At 41.2% G+C, this 26,697-nt stretch overlaps 1 protein-coding gene across 2 annotated transcripts in view; it reads right to left on the minus strand.

Moving 5' to 3' along the window:
- The window catches only part of insyn2ab (inhibitory synaptic factor 2Ab), a 70,417-nt gene that overhangs the window by 12,597 nt on the left and 31,123 nt on the right, over positions 1-26,697 (minus strand). Inside the window, exon 3 of one of the 2 annotated variants that reach the window (XM_017713427.2) lies at positions 14,761-14,832. In XM_017713427.2, coding sequence (XP_017568916.1) covers positions 14,761-14,832 — 72 coding nt within the window. Of the gene's footprint in view, positions 1-14,760; positions 14,836-26,697 lie in introns of both variants that reach the window. The other variant, XM_017713426.2, reaches the window with a different exon arrangement.

Below are 26,697 nucleotides of genomic sequence, written 5' to 3' on the forward strand. Positions count from 1 at the left end.
GTGATTGTTATGTGTTCTGAGGTACACACATGATACAGTACAGTAATGTTTACATATTGACTTGATTTTAGCCACAGAGAACAATGAGGCTTAAGTTAGCTTCCTTTCCTCCAGCTTTTTGTTCAAAATTTTCTGTTCCACCTTAAACGGTGCAGCAATTACATTCTGGCGTCTTATGCATTATATTAATAACTGTTGCACCATTTGAGATGGAACGTGAAAATTCAACAAAGAAGCTGGTAAATAGGAAACTGACTTCAGCTACGTCAGAGAATACAAGTACGCGCTTCTTCGAGTGTCTACACATAATAGCGTTTTACCGACATTTCAATTCGTACAGGATTAATGTAAGCTGGGGTTATTTTGATGGCTTGTTTTATAAAAGGTAAAAGTTGCCAGAGTCTACACTGATGCAGGAGTGAGCTGTTGGTAAAAATAACATGGCATGTTTGAATGAGACTAAAACCAGCAGCGCACTTTCCACTTTAATAACAAGACATTTTTTCATCATTGCAGCAGTGTTTTTATAATTCAGGAATATACAGGAAATATTGTACACTGGCTGCAGACGAGGATTAGAGAAACTTTCCATCCAGGTTAGAGTTAACTTAGCTGCTCTATGCTAACTTTGTCATTTTAGCTTGTTTTTACTGCTGCAAGTCAATGAGGAGAGCTGAAGCTCCTAAGCAGGGCAGCATTCATTTTTAATTGCATTCATGAGAAGCAAATTAATGGGAATCTGTGCCGTAAAGCCACCTGGCGCCCAAGCCTGCATACTTCTTAATGGTCAACCCAAGATTTACACATCACTACTGTGGTATTTGTCCATCATCGGTGATATCCTATGACATCGCCCTATTGCCCAGGCCTACTAGTCAGTAGCCTAGTTGTCTTTTGTTAATCAGAGAAAGAGGAGATTGACCACCTCTCTTGCTGCTGTTTCATTACATTTTGCCACACAGCTTCACGATGTGTGCGGATACTCTTGTTTGGTGGCCCAGTGTGGTTATGTACTAGCTCCCCTTCTTTCTGGTCCGTAGGCCATTTCTATGCATAATCTGGATTACTGGAGAAGCTGAACAATTAGGAAAACGTCCCGCAGATGGAGGGTAGAGGGAGGAATGGGACAGCTGATGGGCAGACTGGCAGGTTGGCACTTCTGGCTGACGGAGGAAGCCAAACAGGAGAGGCAGCGCAGGGTGGGTTTGTGCTGTTTGCCAGCTGCCGTCACAGTCCAGCCTCGCTGCGCCAGGTCATGCTTTCCAGACAACTCGGGAACACAGAGTCTTCAGTCTCCTTCTGCTCAGTTTCCACAGGTTTCAATAAGCCAGCCAGATCATTAGTGCTGACTACAGCACAGCGTTACAGCAAAGTGAACTCCCAGCAGCGCTCTCTCGCTCTCTCTCTCTCCCCCTTTCCTTTGTCTTTCCTTCCTCTTTTTCTTTTTCTCTTCTTCTCATATCTCTTCTTAATCTCTGCTTCTGTTTCTCTCCCTTCTGTTGCTCTCTCTCTCTCGCTTCTGTCCTTCTCTTTTTTTACCTCTTCTTCTTTTTCATGTCTTTCTTTCTCTTCACTCTTTTCTTTCTCCTGCTCTCTGTTTCTGCTTCTCTCCCCTCTCTTCTGTCTTTCTTCTGTCTTTCTGTTTCTCTATCCCCTCTTTTTCTCTTTCTCCTCATCTTTCTCTTCTGTCCTGTGATGCTTTTTGTCTGCCACTGCCCCTCTGTCCTTCTCTTTCTCCTCTTTTTCTCTCTTCCGGTCTTTCTCTCTTCTGTCCTGTGTTATCTTTATTTTCTTTCTCTCTCTCTCTCTCTCTCTCTCTCTCTCTCTCTCTCTCTCTCTCTCTCTCTCTCTCTCGTGAACAGCTTAGAGGAATGAGGCTAATCACATGCAGAGAGAACTCCTAAACAGGAAGAAATCATCTGGATCCTCCATAAAGCACTAGATTGTCTCAATTTATTCCACCACCGTAAATACTTTAATGGAAACAGACTCGCGGGTTATAATGAGAAATACGGCCCATAAAAGAGACTGAGAAAGAAATCACCCACTGAGTAAATAATTAATGCTAACAGGATAGTCGCTATAATTGTGTTGGAGAGAAACAAAGAGTTGCAAAATACTGTGTAGTACTTACAATGTTGAATATCTGAATGTGTCATGAGATGGATAAATATTTCAGCAGCTGTCTTTTTTTTCCTGCCAGATGTATGTGGATACCCGCCTGAGTGTCTTGAGACGTGACTCGAATGAGAGTGAAGGTGGGGGGCACTGAAGCTTATACTGATTCAAGCGTAGTGTTGCAGATGGTCAGAAAAAAATACGTCTTAGCTGGATGAGAACCAGCTAATTTAGGAAGGAATTATAAGGAAAAAAAAAACAATTTTTTGCCAAAAATCAGCAATAATAATGTATATTACAAATAATTAGGGATACATGATGGAAAACGGCAAAGATTGGCACATTTTATGGCTCCAAACATGCAGTGGGAAGAGTTCTGATTTTGGCTTTTGCTGATCTTTGTTGCTGTTTTACAGTGTTAATGTCGTGAGGCAGAAGTGCACTCGCATTGTGTTTGAATGCTGCTGCTACAAACATGACTAAATGTTGTAGTATGATCACACGTGACTCAGATGTCTTTCTTTAAGTGTAGAACTTCACTTGATTCATTTTATTTAACCAGGATCTGATGTTTCATTCTGAATTTAAAATGCCACTTTGACACAATATAGAGCTTATCACACACACACACATCTTCTAAGCCGATTCTCCTTCTGGATCGTGGGGGATCGAGCAAAAGGCAGGATACACCCTGGAGAGGTCGCCAGTCCATCGCAGGGCAGACAGACAGACAGACACATTCACTCACGCGCTCACACCTAGGGGCAATTTACCATGTCCTATTGGCCTGACTGCATGTATTTGGACTGTGGGGGGAAACCAGAGTACTTGGAGGAAACCCACGCAGACAAGGGGAGAACATGCAAACTCCACACAGAAAGGACCCTGGTCCCAGCCGGGGAATCAAACCCAGGCCCTACTTGCTGTGAGTGCCGCCCCATTATAGAGCAGATAATGTTATTTATGTTGTGACTTTGACTAATAGAGAGTAGGAATGTACCACTCATAAGCTTTTATGGCTGATTCTGATTTTTTTTAAAGTCAGATTGGCTGATGGACTTTTAGTAGCCTTAGTAGTAACCAAAGCTCACACTGTATGTTAAATTTACATATGAAACACAAGTACAATTCCAATGCGTTGTTAGCCAAACATGCAATACAGAACACTATTTGCTCTTTTAATGGGCCAAACTGACATTTAAACTGCCAAGTTTAAATCAGCTGCCTGTTTAAATAACATAACTAAAGTGCTGCACTGAAAGTAAGAGTTAACTGGCTATTCAGCACAATGAGTCATGCATAATTATGCTGCAACATTGGTTTCAGTGTAGCAGCAGCATTTAAAAATGGTTTGAGTGCCCCTGCCTCACGTTATTTTCCTCTTAAAACTGCAACATGGATCAGCCAAAATTAAAATAATCAATCATCGTTGATGATTTCATGCTTTGAGGACGAATATGATAGTCTTTATAAAAGTACTAGAAATATGCTGGCATGCTTCATGTATCCAGTTAGTTCACACAGTGTGAGCTTCAGGTTAGTGTACATACTGCTCCAGTTTCTGTAATGTTGTTACTGTCCAAAATAAAGCACCTATCACCAAATAGTAGCTTTACAAGAGAAGACAAAAATGTGCTTTATTTTTAATGGAAGTTAATTTGAAGAGTGTTTTTTTTTTAATTCCATGTAATATTGATGCATTTCAGTTTATCCTGAAAAGCTCATATAATGACAAAATGAAGGACAGCTGCAGTGGTCAAATGATTTAGGTAAATAAAAATAAAGGTAATTTTTTCCCTCATTCTCTGCTCTGCGTTTTATCCTGTTTATTCTGCTGTTTCTTTTTGAGAGTATGGAAACAGAGGATGAGAGCTGTTGTATGTGGATCTCTTCAGGTTGTATGACTCTGTATTGTATAACATGGCCTTCAGATGTGATTCTCCTCTGTGTGTCCTTTCACTTTGTGCACAGTGTCCTAGGTATACTCTGGTCTCTTCTGTAAGCTTGTAGAAGAGGTTGTTATTCTCATGTTCATTATATATTGTATGAACATCTCATGATGAATGAACAAATGACTTAAAACAGAACTTTGTTACAGTTTTTTCTTCTGTAAAGCACAATTTTGGAGAAACTACTTTTTTTCATGCCAGTGACACGTTTTAGATTAACAGACAGGGCCAGAGGAACACTATATGAACAAAAGTATTAGGACACCTATACATTACACCTACAGGAGGTTTCATGACATCCCATTCTAAATCTATAGGCATTAATACACTCTCAGAAATAAAGGCATGAAACTGTCACTGGGGCCCTCTTGTCTCTGGGGTGGTACCCTCCAAGGTACATCTCAGTACTTTTAGTCAGAACATAACTGTACCATTATCCAATGGAATTATATTTCTAATTTTCTTGTCTCCAGGTTTTTAATTTTACTGTTCTGTTTTAAAACATTAGGTTATGAAAAGGTGTGTAAATGTACTTTTCCACTGGGAGAAACTTACATAATGTTCACAATTGGACCATAAATCCTCTGTTGTACCTTTGAGGGTACATTTACATTGTTTGTACCTTGATTAACGAAAAATGTACCTGCAAATTACCTTGGTCCATCTTCACAGCTATAACAGCTTCCACTCTTCTGGGAAGCTTTCGATTTTGGAATGTGTCTGTGAGAATTTTTACCCATTCATCCAGAAGAGCATTTGTAAGGTCAGACACTGTTGGATGAGAAGGCCTGGCTTGCAATCTCTGTTCTAGTTCATGCTAAAGGTGTTTGATGGGACTGAGGTCAAGGCTCTGTGTGGGCCTTTTTTATTTAAATTTAAATAAAACTTTACATTTAAATAAAACTAAATAAAACAAAGCTGATTCTTCCATACCAGCTTTGTGCTCTGGAGTTCAGTCATATTAAAACAGAAAATGTTCCCACAAAGTTGGAAACATACAATTGTCCAGAATGTCTTGGGATACTGAAGCATTAAGATTATAAGAACTAAGAGGCATAGAACCCCTGAAAAACAATCCCATAGCATTATCCTTCCTCTACCAAGCTTTACAGTTGGCACAATGCAGTCAGGCTGCTTGCATTCACCAAAGCCAGACATGTCCATCAGACTGCCAGAGACAGAAGCATGATTGGTCACTCCACAGAATGCATTTACACTGCTCCAGAGTCCAGTGGTTACACCATTCCCCACTGATGCTTGACATTGTGCATTTTGATCTTATTCTAGTGTGTAGTTGCTCAGCCATGGAAACCCATTACGTGAAGTTTTTAACGCATGTACGGAGCCCCGATGGTTACATCCTGTGACATCTGCTAAATACTATAAATGTAAAAATCCTGTATAAATAAAAATAATGCCTGGCCATGACTTAGTAAAGCAAGGGAATGAGATCCTAGTGCGTGGCCACGACTTAGTAAGCCGTGTTCTCTTTCCCACGCCTTACTAAGTCATGGCCACACATTAGGATCTTGTTCTCATGCATTAATAAGGCATGGCCATGCATTATTTTTATTTATAGAGGATGCCACCAATGGGGCTCCATACATATGTGCTTCTGCTGATGTACTAAGTGATTCAACAGAAGATAGACATTGTGTGCTTCAGTACTCTACAGTTGACAGGGGCAGATCTAGAAGGGTAGAACTTTCAGACTTGGGGCAGAACCGGCATCCTAAGAGTGCCACATGAAGGAAAAATTCACTGAGCTCATCAGTACGACTCTAGTACTAGTGTTTTTCTATCGAGACTACAAGCCTATGTGCTTCATTTTATCCACCAGTGGGTATGGCTGAAACACCTGAACTCAATAATTAGGAGGTGTGTTCCAAAACATTTGTCTAAATAGTCTAAGTACAAGTGCAGGTGCAGCACAAAGTGTGTCTTGATGCAACCACAATGTGTTCACAATGCATCTGAAATTAACGTTTGATTTGCTACCACTGGCTTTACATGGTGAAATATAAACTTTGGTTGCTTGAAACCTACAAGAAACAAAATTGCATTTGAGTTGCATGATGTAAAGTGTAAATGTCAAAATCCAAAACAGTAAGGAATGATTAAGATACTCACACTCCCTCTCTCTCTCTCTCTCACACACACACACACACACACACACACACACACACACACACACACACACACACACACACACACACTCTGTCTCTCTCTATACATACACTCCTTTTTTTCCCATTTTCATTACATTGTGTGAAAATTTCATAATGAATGGATCAATAGAAGATTGTGATAGAACTGTTAAACTATTGTAAATTATACTGATTACTGAACTTTTCCTACTGCTTTTAAATAATACTGCCTTAAAGACTTTTATTTAGGATAATTTTTTCTGATTGTTTTAATCATTTCACAGTCCCATAAACACACCAAAATCTGTAATATTTAGGCAAGTGGGTGTGAGTGAGTGCACGAGAGAGACAGAAAGAGGTTGTAGTGTAGGTTTAATGAAGATGTGATGTGTATATGTGTGTTAATTGATTTCTCTGGCTATGTGAATGAGATGCATACATTTGAATTCATTTCTGATTAATCCAGATAAATGTATTCCCACTGCTGCGTGTGAAGTGCTGGAGTGCTAAATTTTTTCTGATGATGGAAAACACTCACATACATGCCACCACGTTTGATTTAAAAGTGCATCTGAATGAATGGGGAAATGCTTCACATGCAGAATGTGAGCGCTGTGCTTTCATGCAGACGCATACTGATCCTGTATAAACATTCATGGAGAGATACTCAACTGCAAAGGTGTGAATGTGGTTAGTAGTGCATGAGTGCGCTGTGTGTATGTGTGTGAGACAGAGCCTTTGCTCAGTAAGCTATTATATCCTTTTTGGCCTTGGTCGGCAAAAACAGTCCCTTCCTTTTTAAATGTAAAATTCTTCTACAGAACCCTAAATGTTTTTTCCCCCTCCTTTTTCACTCTGGCTTGCTGCCTTGCTCCCTCACACACGCACATTATAGTGTGGCTTGTAATTACTTAAAGATGCAAATCCAGTGGTCAGTGTTGTGGGCAGAATGCCCTGTGGTTCTGCTTTACATATAAAAGCTGCATTTACAGTTGAAGCAGCACAATGGGGAAAAAACATGAATTTTGTGTCTTTCATGGTTTCATGCTACTTTTTATATCTTTTGGTTCACTAATTTGTGGATTATTTGTTTATCCAGGTATTGTATATCAGTACGTACTGGCCATTTTATCAGGTTTGCCTACAACTACCAGGTCAATACCACCGCTGTGCTGAGAACAATCCACAACCCAAATAATATCTGGTCAGTGGTGGTCCTACAATTTTCTCCAATGGATAGCAAGACATTTTGAGTGGCAGGGGCTCAAGGGAAAAAGGGCAATGAGAATGACTTAAACTTCATTTGATTTAAAGCATATTTACAAACAATCTTTTCACTAGAAAATCATGTGTAATCGTGTTTCAGAGAAAACTAAACATAGGGTTAAGAATTAGTGTCTAAGCAGGACCTCACTAGCATTACTGTCTAAGCAGGTATTTGAACCCCGATCTCCAGTGTAATGCTACTCACTATATCACTTAACTGCTCTAAACTAATAAGTTATATCTCTGTTTAAGAGCTCCACAGAGCCTTGCATAGAGTCATTAGCACACCTTACAGCTGACACTATTCCAAAATAACCACACTGTGGAATGTGGCACGTTCTTAAAATGGGTATCAGTGCTGTATGGGTGGGATCTCCAGCACTATGGTGATGCATGTATTCATGTCAGATTGCATATACTAAGTGAAATCACCACACTGCACCAAAGGGGGTGCACAAGAGCTATCTTGTAGCTGTGGACTTCAAAGGTGGACCTCAAACTGATCCACTCACTCTGTTCCTGGGGCGAGGCTGAGCTCAGTGTCTCTGAAACAGCTTACAGAAGACTATGAGGGCACTTATACAGTCTGAGGGCAAAAGTGCACATACTCAATGGATGAGGTAGAGGGTAGGGGAGGTGCCAGGAATATTCTGCAAGGAATACTTGTAGAGGTGCTACTACACAGACTGCCTGAAAGCAAAAAACAAACAAACAAAAAAAACAACGGCACATCTGATGCAGCCAGTGAGGCAAAAAATTCATTATTGATGAAGTACAAACCTGCCACCACCCTTTAAAAAAGGCTAAAAAATCATCACCGCTACATGTTAAGTAACCAGTTCTCTGTATTGTTTTCTGATCATAAATTGTTCAGTTGAGAACTGTTTAGTGAACATGGCACAGCGATAGCCAAGCTAGTGAACTGATTCTGATGTACTCAAACGAGCTGACTGAGCCATGTAACAGAAGCATGTGCATTAGTATTGTAGTAAAAACCACTAGAGGCAAATCAGAGTCAAGACCAAAACCTGAGATTTAAGGTTTTTTTTTAGAATAAAATAATAAAAGTAGAAAATGTGGAAAAAAGAAAACACATCTGTTTAATGTATGTTCTTATTCATAATACACAAAGATATATACAATGCATTCGGAAAGTCTTCAGACCATTTCACTGTAATGTTGAGGCTATGTGCTAAAATAAAAAAAAAGTTTCGCCCATCAATCTGCACTCAATGTCTTTGCTTTGCTATGACACTTGAAATTTAGCTCTGGGGCCTCCCATTTCTCTTGATCATCTTTGAGATGTTTCTTCACCTTGATTGGAGTCCACGTGTGGTAAATCCAGTTGATTGCACATGATTTGGAAAGACACACCGGTCTCACAGCTGACAATGCATAATCACAGCAAAAATCAAGCCATGAGGAGAAAAGAACTGCCTGTCAGAGACAGGATTGTGTGGAGGCACAGATCTGGAAATGAAGATGGAAATTCTGCTGTGCTGAAAGTTCCCAAGAACACAGTGGCCTCCATATTTCTTAAATGGAAGAAGTTTGGAATAACCAGGACTACCCAAGTAATCGGGGGAGAAGGGCCTTAGTAAAAGAGGTGATCAAGAATCCAAAGGTCACTCTGGCTGAGCTACAAAAACCCTGTAGGCAAATAGGAGAAACTTTCAGAAAAAGTCAACCATCACTGCAGCACTCCACCAGTCTGGGCTTAATGGCAGAGTGGCCAGACAGAAGCCTCTTCTCAGGAAAAGACGTATGAAAGCCTGGAGTTTGCAAAAAGCACCTAAAGCACTCTCGGACTGTAAGAAACAAGATTCTCTGGACTGATGAAACCAAAATTGAATGTTTTGGCCTCAATTCAGTGCACAGATTTTATTTAAAACAGAACTGTTTTATTCTGTTTGAAGGTTTTGTTGATATTCAGTAATGATAGAAAAACAGTTCAGTTTGTAATCACCTCAGATGGAAGCTTTGCACTCAACTGTTTTCGAGAACAGACAGTACAAATGATGTTGGGACTTTGACAAGATCGATGCTGTTAATTTATGCTCTCAAGACTGGCCTTGAGTACTGCAATACTAATGTGCCCGTTGCTTCTTTTGCCCTCAGATTGACACGAGCGCTCTTGGTTGCCGTTCATCATGCTTATCTCATGTGGCCATTCCTAAAGATCTGTTTCTTGTTAGTGGGTTGGTTTTTGGTTCCTCAAGCTTCATTGCTTCTCAGCACAACAATTAAGCATAATGTTGGGAATAAGGGACACAAACTTCCTATATCAAGTTTTTTATCAGAAAACAATGGTTCCTAACAAAAATAGAATGGATTGGAAAACTGTAGACTGGGGTTTAAATCCATGCACTGGAAGTAGTTGCTAGTATGTTTGGCTGCCTTGGAAAAGTATCCATTTTGGTTTCCTATGGAACATGATTACACTGAATTTCTTATTAAGGGTGTTTGCAATGTGTTATTATTTCAATTAAATAGATTATAAGTTCAAGTTGCCCTTTTTTCCTTGAGCAAAGCCAGCAGACCTGGTGCATGCTAATCAGGCATTTGGCACCAGGAAAGAACTCAGAAATGTACCTCACACTTTTCCCAGCAAACATATTTTCATCAGCGGTAACATACTGAGATATCAGGCTAAGGCCTAATTGACTAAAATAGGGGTGCAAAACATCTGTCCTTGAGGGTCATTGTCCAGGAGCTTGGTGGAACTTCTACTTAAACATGCTCTTAAACCTGCCAATTAACAAATTAATTTAATCAGGTGTGTTTGAGCAGGAAACTCCTCAGACTCTAGGACTGTATCTATGGAACCCTGAGCTAAAACATTATTATAGCTATATATGTAATTAACAAGCAAATTTCACCTATATTTCTAGGGGTGCTAGGCTTTTCCAGGGGTAGCTGCTGTACCACCTAGGTGCTGCCACTGGTATAGGGTTTTGGATAAATTGTGCAGCAACCGATGGGCTACAGTCAGCAAACCTACAAAGGGCATGTACTGGGTAGGTGCATCTGACAAAATGGCCAGTGAGTGTAGATACAAAGCACTTGACGAATTAGCAACTATAATAGTAAGTATACATATATCCCTTATTCTTTTATAGAATATAGCTTTATTGTCTGCTCTTCTGCACTGATCAGGTTACAGTTCCAAATCAGATAAGTTACTGTGTGCTCTCCTTTGTCTTTTAAAAGCACCAATTTGAATATGGTGAAGAGGCCCAGTTCTTTGTTAAAATGTCTTTAATGGCAGCCACTTCAGTCATGGATGTGAGACAAACACAGATAACCTACAACAATTTGTGTGATTATGATTTGAAATTTCATCTCTTCTTTATTACCATTGTGGGTTGTTATTATTATGTTAATCAGTACTAAAACATTAATTTCTGACAGAGTTAAATTGTGTTGTTTTCTGTAAGGCCAGGGACGACCACTGAGATTTGTCTGAAAATTGATCGGCCTGGCAGGGCAGAATCGGCTTAGCGTGTCCGGGCTTTAGGGCATTTCACATGTCCTGGTAAATGCAGCGGACACAAACTTTTGATTAAAAGGACTAGAGCCTCCACTGTGGATTTGTCATCAGCCTAAAAGCTCCAACTGCACTTTCTCTGATGGTTACTGACTGTATGAAAGACGTCAATGTCTTTGTCAAGTCAGGATGAATCATACAGTGCTCAGTATTTTAAAAACCATATTTAATGGTATGAGGGAATCAACAGGAAAGAACCTGTGATTACTTTGTTCACGGTTGCTGCAAAGTTGCATTGGAATATGGGATGTTGTGTGAACCTGTGTCTTTCTGTAGGGATCTGCAGCTGCACTAAGAGCAAGCATGTTCCTTAAGCAGAGCGTAGAACTGCCTAGTATAAGACTGAGCAGAATGTTCTGCTGCTTCTGGTTTTCTGTCTACAGCAATGTGTCAAACTGGGCAAGAGCTCTAAGATCTCTCGTTTATGGGAACAGCAATCAGATCTGAGCTTAGGTGCTATAATTTTGACGTAATATTCAGTTTGATAGATTCGTTCTTTGGAGCCGCTTTTGTGTAGTTTCCTCCTCATGTTGCTGATTTTCACAGTAATTAATAAGTACATTTTCTGTTTCATGGTGTTCTATGCTACAGAAGTTCATTTTGTACATGCCTGACCTTGATAAACATGCATATACAGTCACACATCACATTTCCATATATGTACACATCACATCTTGAATTACATGCATAATATATGGATTATACAGTACAATGTATTCTAGATTGTTGAATACATGCCAATATAGTTAAAACTGTTACTATGTTTTTGTAAAAAAAAAAAAATTACCTTTTTTCATCTGTTTTTAGTTTTCTTTTTTCATTTATTGTTTTAACGATTTTATTGCATAGCTCAGAATGTGCCTGTTTAGTTACATAGCTCTTACACTCATTTTCACTTCATTAGGAAGTATGAGGAAGAAACGAAGATGCATAGAACCTTCATGTAACATGAAACTAAGTAACATATTCCTTCCCTTTATGAAAAGTTTATCATATATTGCTAAATATGTGTTGATATATGAATATACATGTCCAATATGGCCAATTTCAAATAAATTGGCACATATGTGATATATGTCTATAGGTGACTAATGTAAAATGGATAAAAGTAATGCACATTTATGCTAATATGTTATATATTTAAAATCTGTTGCCATATATTAAATTTCCATGTGGGATTCTGTTCCATAGGTCAGTGGTCTTCAAATCCAGACCTTGAATCCATTTTCTGGTTGTCTGTCACTGGTAGGTGTGACACTGGGTGGCGAATCAGATACATCAGTCATTCAGTCAACTAGCAGTGATTACAAAATACAAGATCAAAAAGTGGATTCAAGGTCTGGGTAGCTACCTTAGTTTACATAGCCAGTTATTCCCATTGACATATTCTATGTTTAAATGCAGTAGACCTATTTCTCATGAATAATTTTCTTTTTAAAGTATATAGAACAGTTTATCAAAATATGTAATGTGCTTTTTTATCGATTAGTTGCCCAGACAAATCATTACTGCTTAAGCATTTAACAATTCACCCTTCACTTTTGTTAGTTTGTTTATCCAGACCTTTGTAAGCAAGAAATTTGTTGTAACTGGACCTCGCAAGTTTCAGTTAAATACTCCTGCTCTAATCCATCTGAAAGTCCTAGATAGAGCACTGATTATGAATATGTGCCAGGTTTAGCCAGGTTTCAGTCAGGTGTTGGAAAACAGAGGCAGCTCAATTCCAGAGCTCTTTACTGAAAGAGACACTGTAAAACTGTTGTGTATAACAAAGGAAAAGTTTGTTGCAAGCTTCAAATAAAACATGGGATGTCTTTCATAAGTATATAGGGTATACTGTATATAGAAAACAGTATATAATATACTTCATATATTGTATTTAGTATAATGTGTGTGTATACAGCCCCAATTCCAATGAAGTTGGGACGTTGTGTAAAACATAAATAAAAAGAGAATACGACAATTTGCAAATCCTTTTCAACCTATATTAAATTGATTACACTACAAAGACAAGATATTAAATGTTCAAACGGATAAACTTTATTGTTTTTTGCAAATATTCACTCATTTTGAATTTGATGCCTGCAACACGTTCCAAAGAAGTTGGGACAGGGGCAACAAAAGACTGGGAAAGTTGAGGAATGCTCAAAAAACACCTGTTGGAATATTCCACAGGTGAATAGGTTAATTGGAAACAGGTGAGTGTCATGATTGGGTGTAAAGGGAGCATCCCTGAAAAGCTCAGTCATTCACAAGCAAGGATGGGGCGAGGTTCACCACTTTGTGAACAACATTGTTGAGAACAATGTTTCTCAATGTGCAATTGCAAGCAATTTAGGGATTTCATCATCTACAGTCCATAATATCATCAAAAGATTCAGAGAATCTGGAGAAATCTCTGCAAGTAAGCAGCAAGGCAGAAAACCAACATTGAATGCCCGTGACCTTCCATCCCAGAAATGCCGCCGGCTTCTCTGGGCCTGAGCTCATCTGAGATGGACTGACGCAGAGTGGAAAAGTGTCCTGTGGTCTGACGAGTCCACATTTCAAATTGTTTTTGGAAATCATGGACGTTGTGTCCTCCAGGCCAAAGAGGAAAAGGACTGTCCGGATTGTTATCAGCACAAAGTTCAAAAGCCAGCATCTCTGATGGTGTGGGGGTGTGTTAGAGCCCATGGCATGGGTAACTTGCACATCTGTGAAGGCACCATTAATGCTGAAAGGTACATACAGGTTTTGGAGCAACATATGCTGCCATCCAAGCAACGTCTTTTTCAGGGACGTCCTGCTTATTTCAGCAAGACAATGCCAAGCCACATTCTGCACGTGTTACAACAGCGTGGCTTCGTAGTAAAAGAGTGCAGGTACTAGACTGGCCTGCCTGCAGTCCAGACTTGTCTCCCGTTGAAAATGTGTGGCGCATTATGAAGCGCAAAATACGACAACAGAGACCCCGGACTGTTGAACAACTGAAGTTGTATATCAAGCAAGAATGGGAAAGAATTCCACCTACAAAGCTTCAACAATTAGTGTCCTCAGTTCCCAAATGCTTATTGAGTGTTGTTAAAAGGAAAGGTGATGTAACACAGTGGTAAACATGCCCCTGTCCCAACTTCTTTGGAACGTATTGCAGGCATCAAATTCAAATGAGTGAATATTTGCAAAATGTAATAAAGTTTATCCGTTTGAACATTAAATATTGTGTCTTTGTAGTGTATTCAATTGAATATAGGTTGAAAGGGATTTGCAAATCATCATATTCTGTTTTTATTTATGTTTTAAACAACGTCCCAACTTCATTGGTATTGGGGTTGTATATACACGTGTATATCATTCATAGATATATTTGTAAGTGTGTATATATTGTTCATATAGTTATATATTACATAGATACGTAGATATTTATGCCTGTTATTGCACATTTGCACTGTCTGTTTTGCACTATTGCTACTGTTTGTACTTTTGGTAGATGCTAACTGCGTTTTATGCCTTGTACTTGTACAGAGCAATGACGATAAAGATGAGAATCAGCATCCAGTTTATTTCACTACTACTGTCAATGACAAAATTTTGGCAAAATTGAACTTGACGGAATGTTCCACTGATTGCTGTGGTTTGTTGAATGTTGCCATTTGTGGTGGCAGAAATTTCCACTGAAAACATGGAACATGCGGTTTGCCATCATTTGTCTGCTGCAAACGTGTGAATGCAGAATAAATCCACAATGTCTCACCTGTAGATGATGCAGGCACTGTTCCGGCACGTGTCACAGTTGGCTGTATCCTGCCCAGTCCGGTATGACAGTCTGCTGAAAGAGAGACACAGACAGTACGTGAAAGGTCTGTCCTCTTTCTTCTAGCACAAATGTCATCATCTACACATGTTTTCATTGCTGACATTTTGTTCCACTGAAGGTCAAATATGTAAGCTAAACACATTCAAAATGATAGATGTATCAAAGGAGCAGATTCTACTGCACTGGACTGGTTTTTGTAGTGTACATAGTCTAATTTACAGTCACGCTCAATAGTTCCAGGAGCTCCAAGGTCTTCCCAGCGATACAGCCTGGCAATAAGTGTCCAGAGTTCTTCTGTTGGCCCCCAAGCTACAGCACAGCCGATGTGTGTTTGAATCAAGCATCAATCAGCCTGGCCAAGTTGTACTGGTCTGATGTATTATATGTGCACTGCCGAGACAATAACCACCACACCCAGAAGCCATACAGTTATGTGTTTTCATTAAAGCTTAATGAAAACTTAATTGGATCACTTCATTTTTCAGTGCACTGAAGCACAGGGGTGGTCATTGGTATTCTGCTCCCAGCATCATGTAATGTGACTCGAATGTTTGTATGTGCAGTTAAGGGTACACTCCATCGTCTTTCCTCAGAAAACATTTTAGCTGTTTTTTTTGTTTGTTTGTTTTTTTTGTAAACAGTTTTGGTGTTTTATTTTTTTGTCTGAAAAGCATTCCTCCAAAGTAATATGCAAAGATTACCTCCCGTTACTTCCACAGGGCACAGAACAGTTCAAAGTGCTCTTGTACAACCTCAGGCATAAAACATTTCAACTGCATCACGTCCTTGGATTACAGGGTCAATTATGAATGAGTATTTTAACATATTTGTGAAACAATTTTAGCATAAAATCATTATTTACATCTTTACCTTCTCACTTGCTGTCATATTCTTTTGAATATGAACTTTTGAATGAAAGTAACAGCACATTGCATCTAAGGCAACATTCACAACCGTAATTCATTTTATTTCTTTATTTATTTAGATTTGATCTTTCTGTCTTGACAGTTGGTATTTTCAGAAGCAGTTATCCATATGATCTATATGCATCATGGGTAATATCAACAACAAAAATAAAACAATTGCATTGAGCGTTACTTAATTTTTTTTTTATGTTCCTTCTAGTTTTACTTGTTTGCTCATTTTTCCAAATATTGAGAGAACTGGCTTTATCACTGTCATCCTTTTATTTTTCCATGCTTAGACACTGACATACTACCCAAACTGGATGATGGTGACAGTGATGCACACATGTAGTCCAGTGTCTTGTAAATTTCAAAATCCCACATATATTTGATTGTCCATCAAATGATTTGTGGCCATGTGATGAACAATCATATATATATATATATATATATATATATATATATATATATATATATATATATATATGTGTGTGTGTGTACGCGTATGAACATTCAGGAAAAAACGAGGACAAAATTTAAGAAGGCTCGGTTATTAACTGCCTATAGGATCGTATTTTATCCTGTGATCTTACATTAAAATTGATGAAAATTAACCAACATGGTTTAAAACTAACAAATTAACCTAGTTTAGCCTGGACAGATGAGTTGCTTATATGCTTTAAAAAAAAGGTGCTATATTAAGCCACCGAGAGGGCTAATAAAATAACAGGTGTGAATGACTGTTGAAATTCACAGTACAGTGAAGTTACTTTCACAGTACAGAGTTTTGAGGGTGAATTTTGAGAAATATGCTTTCTGAGGAAAAGGTTGAACTAATCCTATATAGCAGTTGTGATATAAGGGGCTGCAGGGGGTGCTAAAGGGGCTGCAGAAAAATGGCAGAAGTTGTTTCACTACTGAAGTTACAAAATAAAATGAATCCACTGCAGCTATACCAAGGTGGTACTTTTAGATGATATTAAATGTCCCTAAAATGAAATGGGCACCAATTTAGTCACAATTAATGACACCTCTTCACTCACATAAGTTATCAATAATTTTGTAGAAGGTAAGAGGTGGATTCCCCATTGCATACTTAGTAGGTATCCTTGCAGACCTCCAGATGAATTTAATTATTTATAACTTCAGTGTTGCTGCCACAGAATGCTGTTCATATTCAGGTAGAGTTTAACATTTAATAAGATCTTCTGCCGTGCTAACCTATACCGAAAAGAAAAAAAAGAGGTTCCTATTATTATTCGTTATATTCATCCAGCCAGTATTAGATGGAACTCCATATCTGGGTTGTTCAGTTGCTGCCAGCGATGGCAGAAAAACATGCTTGGACAGTGATTGTCATGGTCATGCAGAACATGCCAGTAGCAATGAGCTGAACACTGTGTCGGTGCGTCTGCATGCAGGTGTATGCTATCACAGATGACCTTGTCCATGGACTGGATTGATGGTTTGAGGTCACTGGGCTTCATCAGTTTTTCTCCCCCACAAAAGGTGGACATGAATCCGGCTGCATAAAGACTGACCTTGGTAGTGTTGAGTGCAGTGAAATGCAATATGCTGATGCATAAAACCAATACAGAGAAGATATACCAGGCTATAGAGTTCCAAGAAGGCCTTGTAGGGTTACTAGGTTCCAAGGCTCTGGCTAACAGGGAGCCATGAGCATGAATGCAAATTGAATAATAGAGAAAGCAAATATAAAATTGTAAAAATGAAAATTAGTCCTTTTAGATTATCCATCATTTTCCAAGGGGTTTTGTTTCGCAATGCATCTAATGTCATAGAATCACAGACATACATGGCTACCATTAACTAACTTCAGCCTTTGTTCATTTTACATATCTCTGGATGATGGCAAACAAACACTTTAGTGATGCAGGCATTTTGTGGATGAGGCACTGCCCTCTTCATTTGTGGTTCTCTCGAGCCCCTACGTTCAAAACTGCTTGTGGTTTGAGGGGATTATCTGCAGTGGGGAGCCTTCAGAGCCTTCATTTATTTTTATTTATTACTCTTATTTCTTCTTAAGTTTTGGTTGGAAATTAGCATTATTGTTGAGGTGTTTTTTTTTTTTTTGGTTTGAGCATTTATGGCCTGAATTGAAAGCCTAGCTCTGATAGCCATGGTTTGCCAAAGACACACTGTGTCAGCTAAAGTTAATTTTGTTAAAGTTAACAGTTTACAAGAGCAAATTGTTAATTAAAGCAGGTATAATAAAACCATGGAGGCTTTTTTGTGTTGCTTGTCATCTGCGTAAAAGCTGCCGTCTTAACCAATTGAACTGTAGAGAGAACAAACAAGACGAGCCATGTGACCAGTTGTGTTGATGTGACCATTGATTGAAGTTGTTTTAATCTGACTTACACTCTATATCCAAATGTTTGTTGATAACTGCTCACCCAGAAGGTACTGCCTGGAGCTCCTTCACTCCAGAAAACCCCGTTGCACTGCTTCCAATGCCTCCTTTAGCTGATGCCTGGCATTGGACACAGTGTGCTTGGCTGATGTATAGATGCACTACAGCATCCCAAACTACTGGTCAGTGCTTTTCTGCGGAGCTTTTACAAGCTTGCCTGGGTCAACAATGGATGCATCTTAAAGTAGATGTGTTGATAAATTAGAAGGTGTACTGGACACTTTTGGACATGTACTGTAGTATATGACAGTGTTAATTGTTACTTGACAATATATCAATATATGTATGTTATATATATATATATATATATATATATATATATATATATATATATATATATATATATATCCATCCATCCATCCATCCATCATCTTCCGCTTCTCCGGGGTTCGGGTCGCGGGGGCAGCATCCTGAGCAATGAAGCCCAGACCTCCCTTTCCCCAGCCACTTCCACTAGCTCCCTGGGAGGGATTCCGAGGCGCTCCCAGGCCAGCTGGGCGATATAGTCACGCCAGCGTGTCCTGGGTCTTCCCCGGGGTCTCCTCCCCGGTGGACTTGCCTGTGACACCTCCCAAGGGAGGCGTCCAGGAGGCATCCTAACAAGATGCCCGAACCACCTCAACTGGCTCCTCTCGACGTGAAGAAGCAGCGGCTCTACTCCGAGTCCCTCTCGGATGACCGAACTTCTCACCCTATCTCTAAGGGAGAGTCCAGCCACCCTGCGGAGGAAACTCATTTCAGCCGCTTGTATTCGCGATCTCGTTCTTTCGGTCATTACCCAAAGCTCATGACCATAGGTGAGGGTGGGAACATAGATCGACCAGTAAATCGAGAGCCTTGCCTTATGGCTCAGCTCTTTCTTTACTACAACAGACCGGTAAAGAGCCCGCATCACTGCTGACCCAGCACCAATCCGCCTGTCAATCTCCCGCTCCCTTGTACCATCACTCGTGAACAAGACCCCGAGATACTTAAACTCCTCCACTTGAGGCAAGAGCTCATCCCCGACCCAGAGAGGGCTCTCCACCCTTTCCCGCGTGAGAACCATGGCCTCGGATTTGGAGGTACTGATCCTCATCCCGGCCGCTTCACACTCGGCTGCAAACCGATCCAGTGAAAGCTGAAGTTCACGGCCTGATGTCCCCAATAGGACCACATCATCTGCGAACAGCAGCGATGTGACCCTGAGGTCACCAAACTGGACACCCTCCATCCCCTGACTGCGCCTAGAAATTCTATCCATAAAAATTATGAATAGAATCGGTGACAAAGGGCAGCCCTGACGGAGTCCAACTCTCACTGGGAAAAAGTCTGACTTACTGCCGGCCATGCGAACCAAGCTCCTGCTTTGTTTGTACAGGGCCTGAATGGCTCGTAGCAAAGAGCCATGTACCCCGTACTCCCGAAGCACCTCCCACAGAATACCCCGGGGAACACAGTCGAATGCCTTCTCCAAATCCACAATGCACATGTGGACTGGTTGGGCAAACTCCCATGAACCCTCGAGAATCCTGGAGAGGGTAAAGAGTTGGTCCAGTGTTCCACGACCAGGGCGGAACCCGCACTGCTCCTCCTGGATCTGAGGTTCGACTATAAGCCGGACTCTCTTCTCCAGTACCCTTGCATAGACCTTACCAGGGAGGCTGAGGAGTGTGATTCCCCTGTAGTTGGAACACACCCTCCGGTCCCCCTTTTTAAAAAGAGGCACCACCACCCCAGTCTGCCAATCAAGTGGCACCACCCCCGATGTCCACGCAATGTTGAAAAGGCGTGTCAGCCAAGACAGCCCCACAACATCCAGAGCCTTGAGGAACTCGGGACGGATCTCATCCACCCCTGCAGCCCTGCCGCCAAGGAGCTTTTTAACTACCTTAGCGACTTCGGCCTCAGTAATGGACAAGCCTATTCCCGTGTCCCCAGACTCTGCCTCCTCACTGGAGAACGTGTCGGTGGGATTGAGAAGGTCCTCAAAGTATTCCTTCCACCGCCCAATGACGTCTTCAGTCGAAGTCAGCAGCACACCATCTCCACTATATACAGTGCTAGTGGCACACTGCTTTCCCCTTCTGAGTCGCCTGACGGTTTGCCAGAATCTTTTTGGTCACTTTCCAAGGCCTCACCGAACTCTTCCCACACCCGGGTTTTTGCCTTGGCAACGACTGAAGCCGCAGATCGCTTGGCCTGTCGATACCTGCCAGCTGCCTCTGGTGTCCTACAGGCCAACCATGTCCGGTAGGACTCCTTCTTCAGCTTGACGGCATCTCTCACCTGGGGTGTCCACCACCGGGTTCGAGGATTACCGCCCCGACAGGCACCAACTACCTTGCGACTACAGCTACAGTCAGCCGCTTCAACAATGGAGGAGCGGAACATGGCCCATTCTGAGTCAATGTCCCCCACCTCCCCCGATATCTGGTCAAAGTTCTGACGGAGGTGTGAGTTGAAGATCAATCTGACAGGTTCTTCTGCCAGACGTTCCCAGCAAACCCTCACTATACGTTTGGGTTTGCCTGGTCTGACTGGCATCTTCCCCCACCACCTGATCCAACTCACCACCAGGTGGTGATCAGTTGACAGCTCAGCTCCTCTCTTTACCCGAGTGTCCAGTACACATGGCCGCAAGTCCGCTGACACGACTACAAAGTCAATCATTGAACTGCGGCCTAGGGTGTCCTGGTGCCATGTGCACTTATGGACATCCTTGTGTTCAAACATGGTGTTCGTTATGGACAAACTGTGGTTTGCACAGAAGTCCAAAAACTGAACACCACTCGGGTTCAGATCAGAGAGGCCATTCCTCCCAATCACACCCCTCCAGGTCTTACTGTCATTGCCCACGTGAGCGTTGAAGTCCCCCAGTAGGACAATCGAGTCTCCAGGAGGAGCACTTTCAAGCACCCCTTCCAAGGACTCTATGAAGGCTGGGTATTCTGAACTGCTGTTCGGTGCATAAGCACAGACAACAGTCAGGACCCGTTCCCCAACCCGAAGGCGTAGGGAAGCTACCCTCTCGTCCACCGGGGAAAACCCCAACATACAGGCGCCGAGTCGAGGGGCTATGAGAAAGCCCACACCTGCCCGCCGCCTCTCACCATGGGCAACTCCAGAAAAGAAAAAAGTCCAGCCCCTCTCAAGGAGATTGGACCCAGAGCCCAAGCTGTGTGTTGAGGTGAGCCCGACTATATCTAGCCGGTATCTCTCGACCTCGCGCACCAACTCAGGCTCCTTCCCCGCCAGTGAGGTAACGTTCCAAGTTCCAAAAGCCAGTTTCAGCAACCGAGGATCAGAACGCCAAGGCCCATGCCTTCGGACACTGCCCGATCCACAATGCACCGCACCCCTACTACTGCCCCTCCCATCGGTGGTGGGTCGATGGGAGGGGGGACTCATGTAGCTCCTTCGGGCTGGGCCCGGCCGGGCACCATGAGTGAATGCCCGGCCACCAGACGCTCGCTGGCGAGCCCCTCCCCCAGGCCTGGCTCCAGGGTGGGGCCCCGGTAACCCTGATCCGGGCAGGGTACACGAGTCCTGCTTTGTTGTCCTCATAGGGGTGGTTATGGATCACACTTTGTCTGGCCTGTCACCTAGGACCAGTTTGCCATGGGAGACCCTACCAGGAGCTTTTGCTCCAGACAACATAGCTCCTAGGGTCCTTCAAGCACACAAACCTCTCCACCACGATAAGGTGGTGATCCATGGAGAAGTATATATATATATATATATATATATATATATATATATATATATATATATATATATATATATATATGTGTGTGTGTGTGTGTGTGTGTGTGTGTGTGTCTTAACAGTATTGCTTATGTATCATATTATTTCTGTTGTGTCAGATAAAGCAAGTGTGTTTTTAAAAGTGCAGCACATTATAATGAGTTTTATAGTCATCTATAATAACAAGTGAGTTTGTTCTTTCAAGACCAGCCTCCATGAGGTTTGCTTCAGACCATGATTAGTTGTTCGTTTTCCACACTTCTCTCTTCTCATCACTCTGCTAGTTTTTTTTCCTTATCTGTCCATATGATTTTGTCTGAGAATTCTACAGGCTTTTTGGATGGGTGGTCCTTCAATTAGGGTAACTTTTCACTCCCCTGGGTGGATTTTCATTGAGGAAAAAAAAATATTATTTAATATTAAAATATTTTTAAAGGTCAGCTAGCTTAAAATGTTATCATTGTGTCTCATTAGTGATATTTTCCTATTTTTAATGTGGGAAAAGTTAACCATGTCATTATTCTGCTATTTTTGGCTAATCCCTCACCCAGACCTTTCCACATCTCAATTATAACAAAGTTATAAGAAGTGTTACATTTATTAAACTTCAGAATTGTATGGTATATCCATAATTTGTGCACTTTTTATAGCAAAATTCGGCTTTTCCAACCTGTTTCCCTTCATTTACATATACAATTCTATTGTCACAATCCTGATAATAAAGACTTGATACTGTAGTGAACTGCATTTTTTTTATTTGTTTGTGACTATGGAGATTTGTTTTTGACTATGAAGGTGAGGAATGACAGGGAAGCATGTGACTGTCATGGCAGATGAGTGACATTTTGATAATTGATGATGTAAGTTTTTATATTTAGTAATTTAAGGGATATTTTTATTCTGCATCATTAACGAATACATTAATGTTTGAAATTTTAGTTGTATTTACATCTGTTCATTGTATATGGTGGTTATCCATCAGGCTTAGCAAGGCAAAGACTTTTTCTCCAAAAAGTGAGAATTTTCATTACTGGTTATGATTATTCAAGAAGTTGTAAAGGTAAAGACCCATGATGATGGTTGAAAACCCAATTTTTCACCATCCTAATTATCACTGTACTATAACCAGATAGTTAAATATGTTCATTAATATTTGAGGTCACAAACAGGCCATAACTCTGTCTCAACTCTGAGTGCCATTCTCATCTGGTGGAAAAGATGGCTGGGAATGGACGTCGCTACCCCCTTGCCTGTGTCTGTTGCTCCCCGTGGGCCTCCTGTTCCGTCTGTGTCTGTTGCTCCCCGTGGGCCTCCTGTTCCGTCTGTGTCTGTTGCTCCCTGTGGGCCTCCTGTTCTGCCTGTGTCTGCTGCTGTGTCCCCCATTTTGCCTTTTCCTTCATTTTTGTTCCTGGTGTTGTCTTGTTCCCTACTGTTGTGTCTGTGCCCGTGCCCGTTCCTCTTGTAGTTCCTGTCTCTACTTCTGTTTCTGTCCCGTGTCTGTGTGTGTCAGTTTCTGTGACTGTGTCCGTTTTGGTTCCGGTTCCCTTGTCTTTTGCGTGGTCTGTGTTGTGTTCTTGTGTTCCTCGTCCTGTTGTGCCTTCTGTCTTTCCTCATTCAGCGTCATTTTGTGTTGTGCCTCCTCGTCCTCCCTCCCGGCCCTTGTTTCGTCCTCGTTCTGTTCGTGTTTCCTCTGTTCCTGTGTCTGGTGCTGTCTCTTCTGTTTCCTGTCCTGTTTCTGTGTCTGTGCCCTTGGCTCCTGTTCTGTGTTATCCTCCTGTCCCTGCGTTCTTCTGTGCCCATTCCATCCTCTGTTCCTCGTGTCCCTTGTCCTACGCTTTTCATCCAGTCCCTGTTTAGTTCTGTCCTTGTTTTTTTTTTTTTTTTTTTTTGGCGCACTTCGGTGCCGCGCACCTTGGAGGGGGGAACTGTCATGATTGGCCCCTCCCAGTTATCCATGTGCTTGTGTTTTGGGCTTCCATGTGCTTTTGTTCACGTGTCAATGTGCTTTCGTTCATCTTCCCAGTCCAACCCCCTTGTTTTCAGACTCCACCCCTGATTGTTACCACCTGTGGTTAAGCCCTGTGTTTTTCCTAGTTGTTTGTTGGCCTTCGTACGGTTTGAAATGTTTGATGTATATTGTCCGTTGTGTTTATCCTGTGTTTTCTTTACGTTATGTCTGCCCACCGTTCTCTTCATCTTGGCTCACAGACCTTGGACTGTTATGACTATGACCCTGGATTTGCCCTCAATAAATCTCGCTTGTCTTTGCAAATGCGTCCACCTCCTTATCGCTCCACAACATTACATCACTGTCCAAATTAAAACAAGTATCTTTCAAATTTTAATGCAAGTCAATGAAGAGAGATTTTATTCCACACAATTTTTGGGCATTTCTATTGTCACTTTCATCATGACATTTTCACCCAATGTAAACAGGTACTTTTTTGGACCGTGACAGGAAGGAGCACATGCTATTCCATGACACTTTTAGAGTCTAGACCGTTTGCTCACTGTCTTGTGCATAAACTAATGATCCAGTGACACACTGCCTGGCCAAACAGTGCCCAGCGATTGATCAATTACTTTTTAACAGTCCCTAATATAGTGGGACTGCGTTTAAAAAGGACTGTGATTCCACTGTAGACACTAATGCATTGTACTATTCGGCATAAGTCATTGTTTCAGTTTTGTTTCTATAATGTGATGGGATACAGCAAAAAATGAGTACACCTAGTACCTTGTGTGCACAATTATTAGGCAAGTCTTATTTTTGAGGTTTATTTTTATTAATCACCAACTACAGTGCTATCGTTTAATCCAAAATGTTAATAAACCTCAAACATGAATGTTTAAGAAAGTAAAAGTGAGGTTTTGGCTTTCTTAGGAGAATATCTATATGTGCACAATTATTGGGCAACTATTATTGTGCAGAATTATTACGCAGCTAAATGAAAAACACACATTTTCCCATCTCACTTTTTTATTTTCATCTGTTCAAGTGAGAATTATAAACAAACAACTCAAAACTTTCCAATGAACATTTGACATATTAAAAAAAAAATGTAAAAATCAGTGACCAATACAGCCACCCTTCTTTTCAATAACAGTGATAAGCCTTCCATTCACGGAGTCTGTCAGTTTCTTGATCTGTTGACAATCAACTTTTTGTGCAGCAGAGAGTTCAGAGAGGTGTACAGTTTTCCTTCACTGTAAATCTCCCGTTTAAGAATTGCCCACAAGTTCTCAATTGGGTTCAGGTCAGGTGAGGAAGGGGGCCATGTCATAAGTTTTTCATCTTTAATGCCTTTACTGGCTAGCCATGCAGAGGTGTACTTGGATGCATGTGATGGAGCATTAAAAATCATTGTTTTTTGAAAGATGCAGACTTCTTTCTGTACCACTGCTTAAACAAAGTGTCTTCTAAAAACAGGCAGTAGGCTTGGGAGTTGAATTTGAGCCCATCTTCAACCCGAAAAGGTCCAACCAGCTCATCTTTAATAATACCAGCCCATACCAGTACCCCACCTCCACCTTGCTGGCGTCTGACTCGAAGTAGAGCTCTGTCCCGTTACTGATCCAGCCACGGGCCCATCCATCTGGTCCATCAAGAATCACTCTCATTTCATCAGTGCATAAAACCTTGAAAAATCTGTCTTCAGATATTTCTTGGACCAGTCTAGATGCTTCAGCTTATGTGTCTTGTTCAGTGGTGGTCGGGTTTCAGCCTCCCTTACCTTGGCCATGTCTCTGAGCGCTGAAAATCTTGTACGTCTTGGTACTCCAGGTAGGTTGCAGTTCTGGAATATGACAGAACTGGAAGATAATGGGTTCCTGGTAGCTTCATGCTTGATTCTTCTCAAATACTTGGCAGTTAATTTGCGTCATTTTTTCTCAGCACATTTCTTGTGACCCTGTTGACTATTTCCAACAAAATGTTTGATGGTTCTGTGATCACGCCCCAATATCTTAGCAATTTCAAGAATGCTGCGTGCATCTGAGAGACTTTTGGTAATTTTTGACTTTTCAGAGTCAGTTCAATCTCTTTTTCGGCCCATTTTGCCTAAAGAAAAAAGCTGCTTAATAATTATGCACACCTTGATAAAGGGTGTTGACCTCCTTAGGCTACACCCTCCCTCATTACACAGATACACATCACCTGCTATGCTTTAATCCATTAAGCATTCAAGTTTATCCAGCTTGGAGTTTGAAAATATGCCTAAAATGTATAATATGGTCAAAATACTCACTTGCCTAATAATTGTGCACACTGTGTACTGTGGAGGACACAACTGCCTCCAGACCTCAAGTTTTGAGTGTGCTGTGAGTTACTAGAATCACTTTAAAATAAACTTGACAAACACTACACATGCTGGAGGACAGTTTCTAGTTTATTGTGTATGCTTCTTCAAAGGCCTACATGTTACAAGATGTTACCTATTGAACCATCTCTCCTCTTTTGCTCTAGGCAAGAGGGATGCTCAATTTTATGTTCTTTATTTCCTGTTTCTTGTAAAGAGCGGTCTGATCATCAGTTCATTTCCACCTCCACATAGAAAATAAAAAAGTACACTGACTGCAACAGAACTCAGAGAAAAGGTCCACAAGAATCAGGGGTATAAAATAAACCTCACTGCACTGAAAGGGGAATTTCATTGTTTTTTCAAAATTTCTGCGTATCATCACTAAGATGTAATCAGATAGGTCTGCCCACCACTCTGGGCAAGTGTGCTCACTGCCCCCTAGTGTGTGTGCTCACTAGTGTGCATGTGGTGTTTCAGTTCACGGATGCCTTAAATACGGAGGTGAAAT

Source organism: Pygocentrus nattereri, chromosome 10, assembly GCF_015220715.1.
Source record: "Pygocentrus nattereri isolate fPygNat1 chromosome 10, fPygNat1.pri, whole genome shotgun sequence".
Lineage (NCBI taxonomy): Eukaryota > Metazoa > Chordata > Actinopteri > Characiformes > Serrasalmidae > Pygocentrus > Pygocentrus nattereri.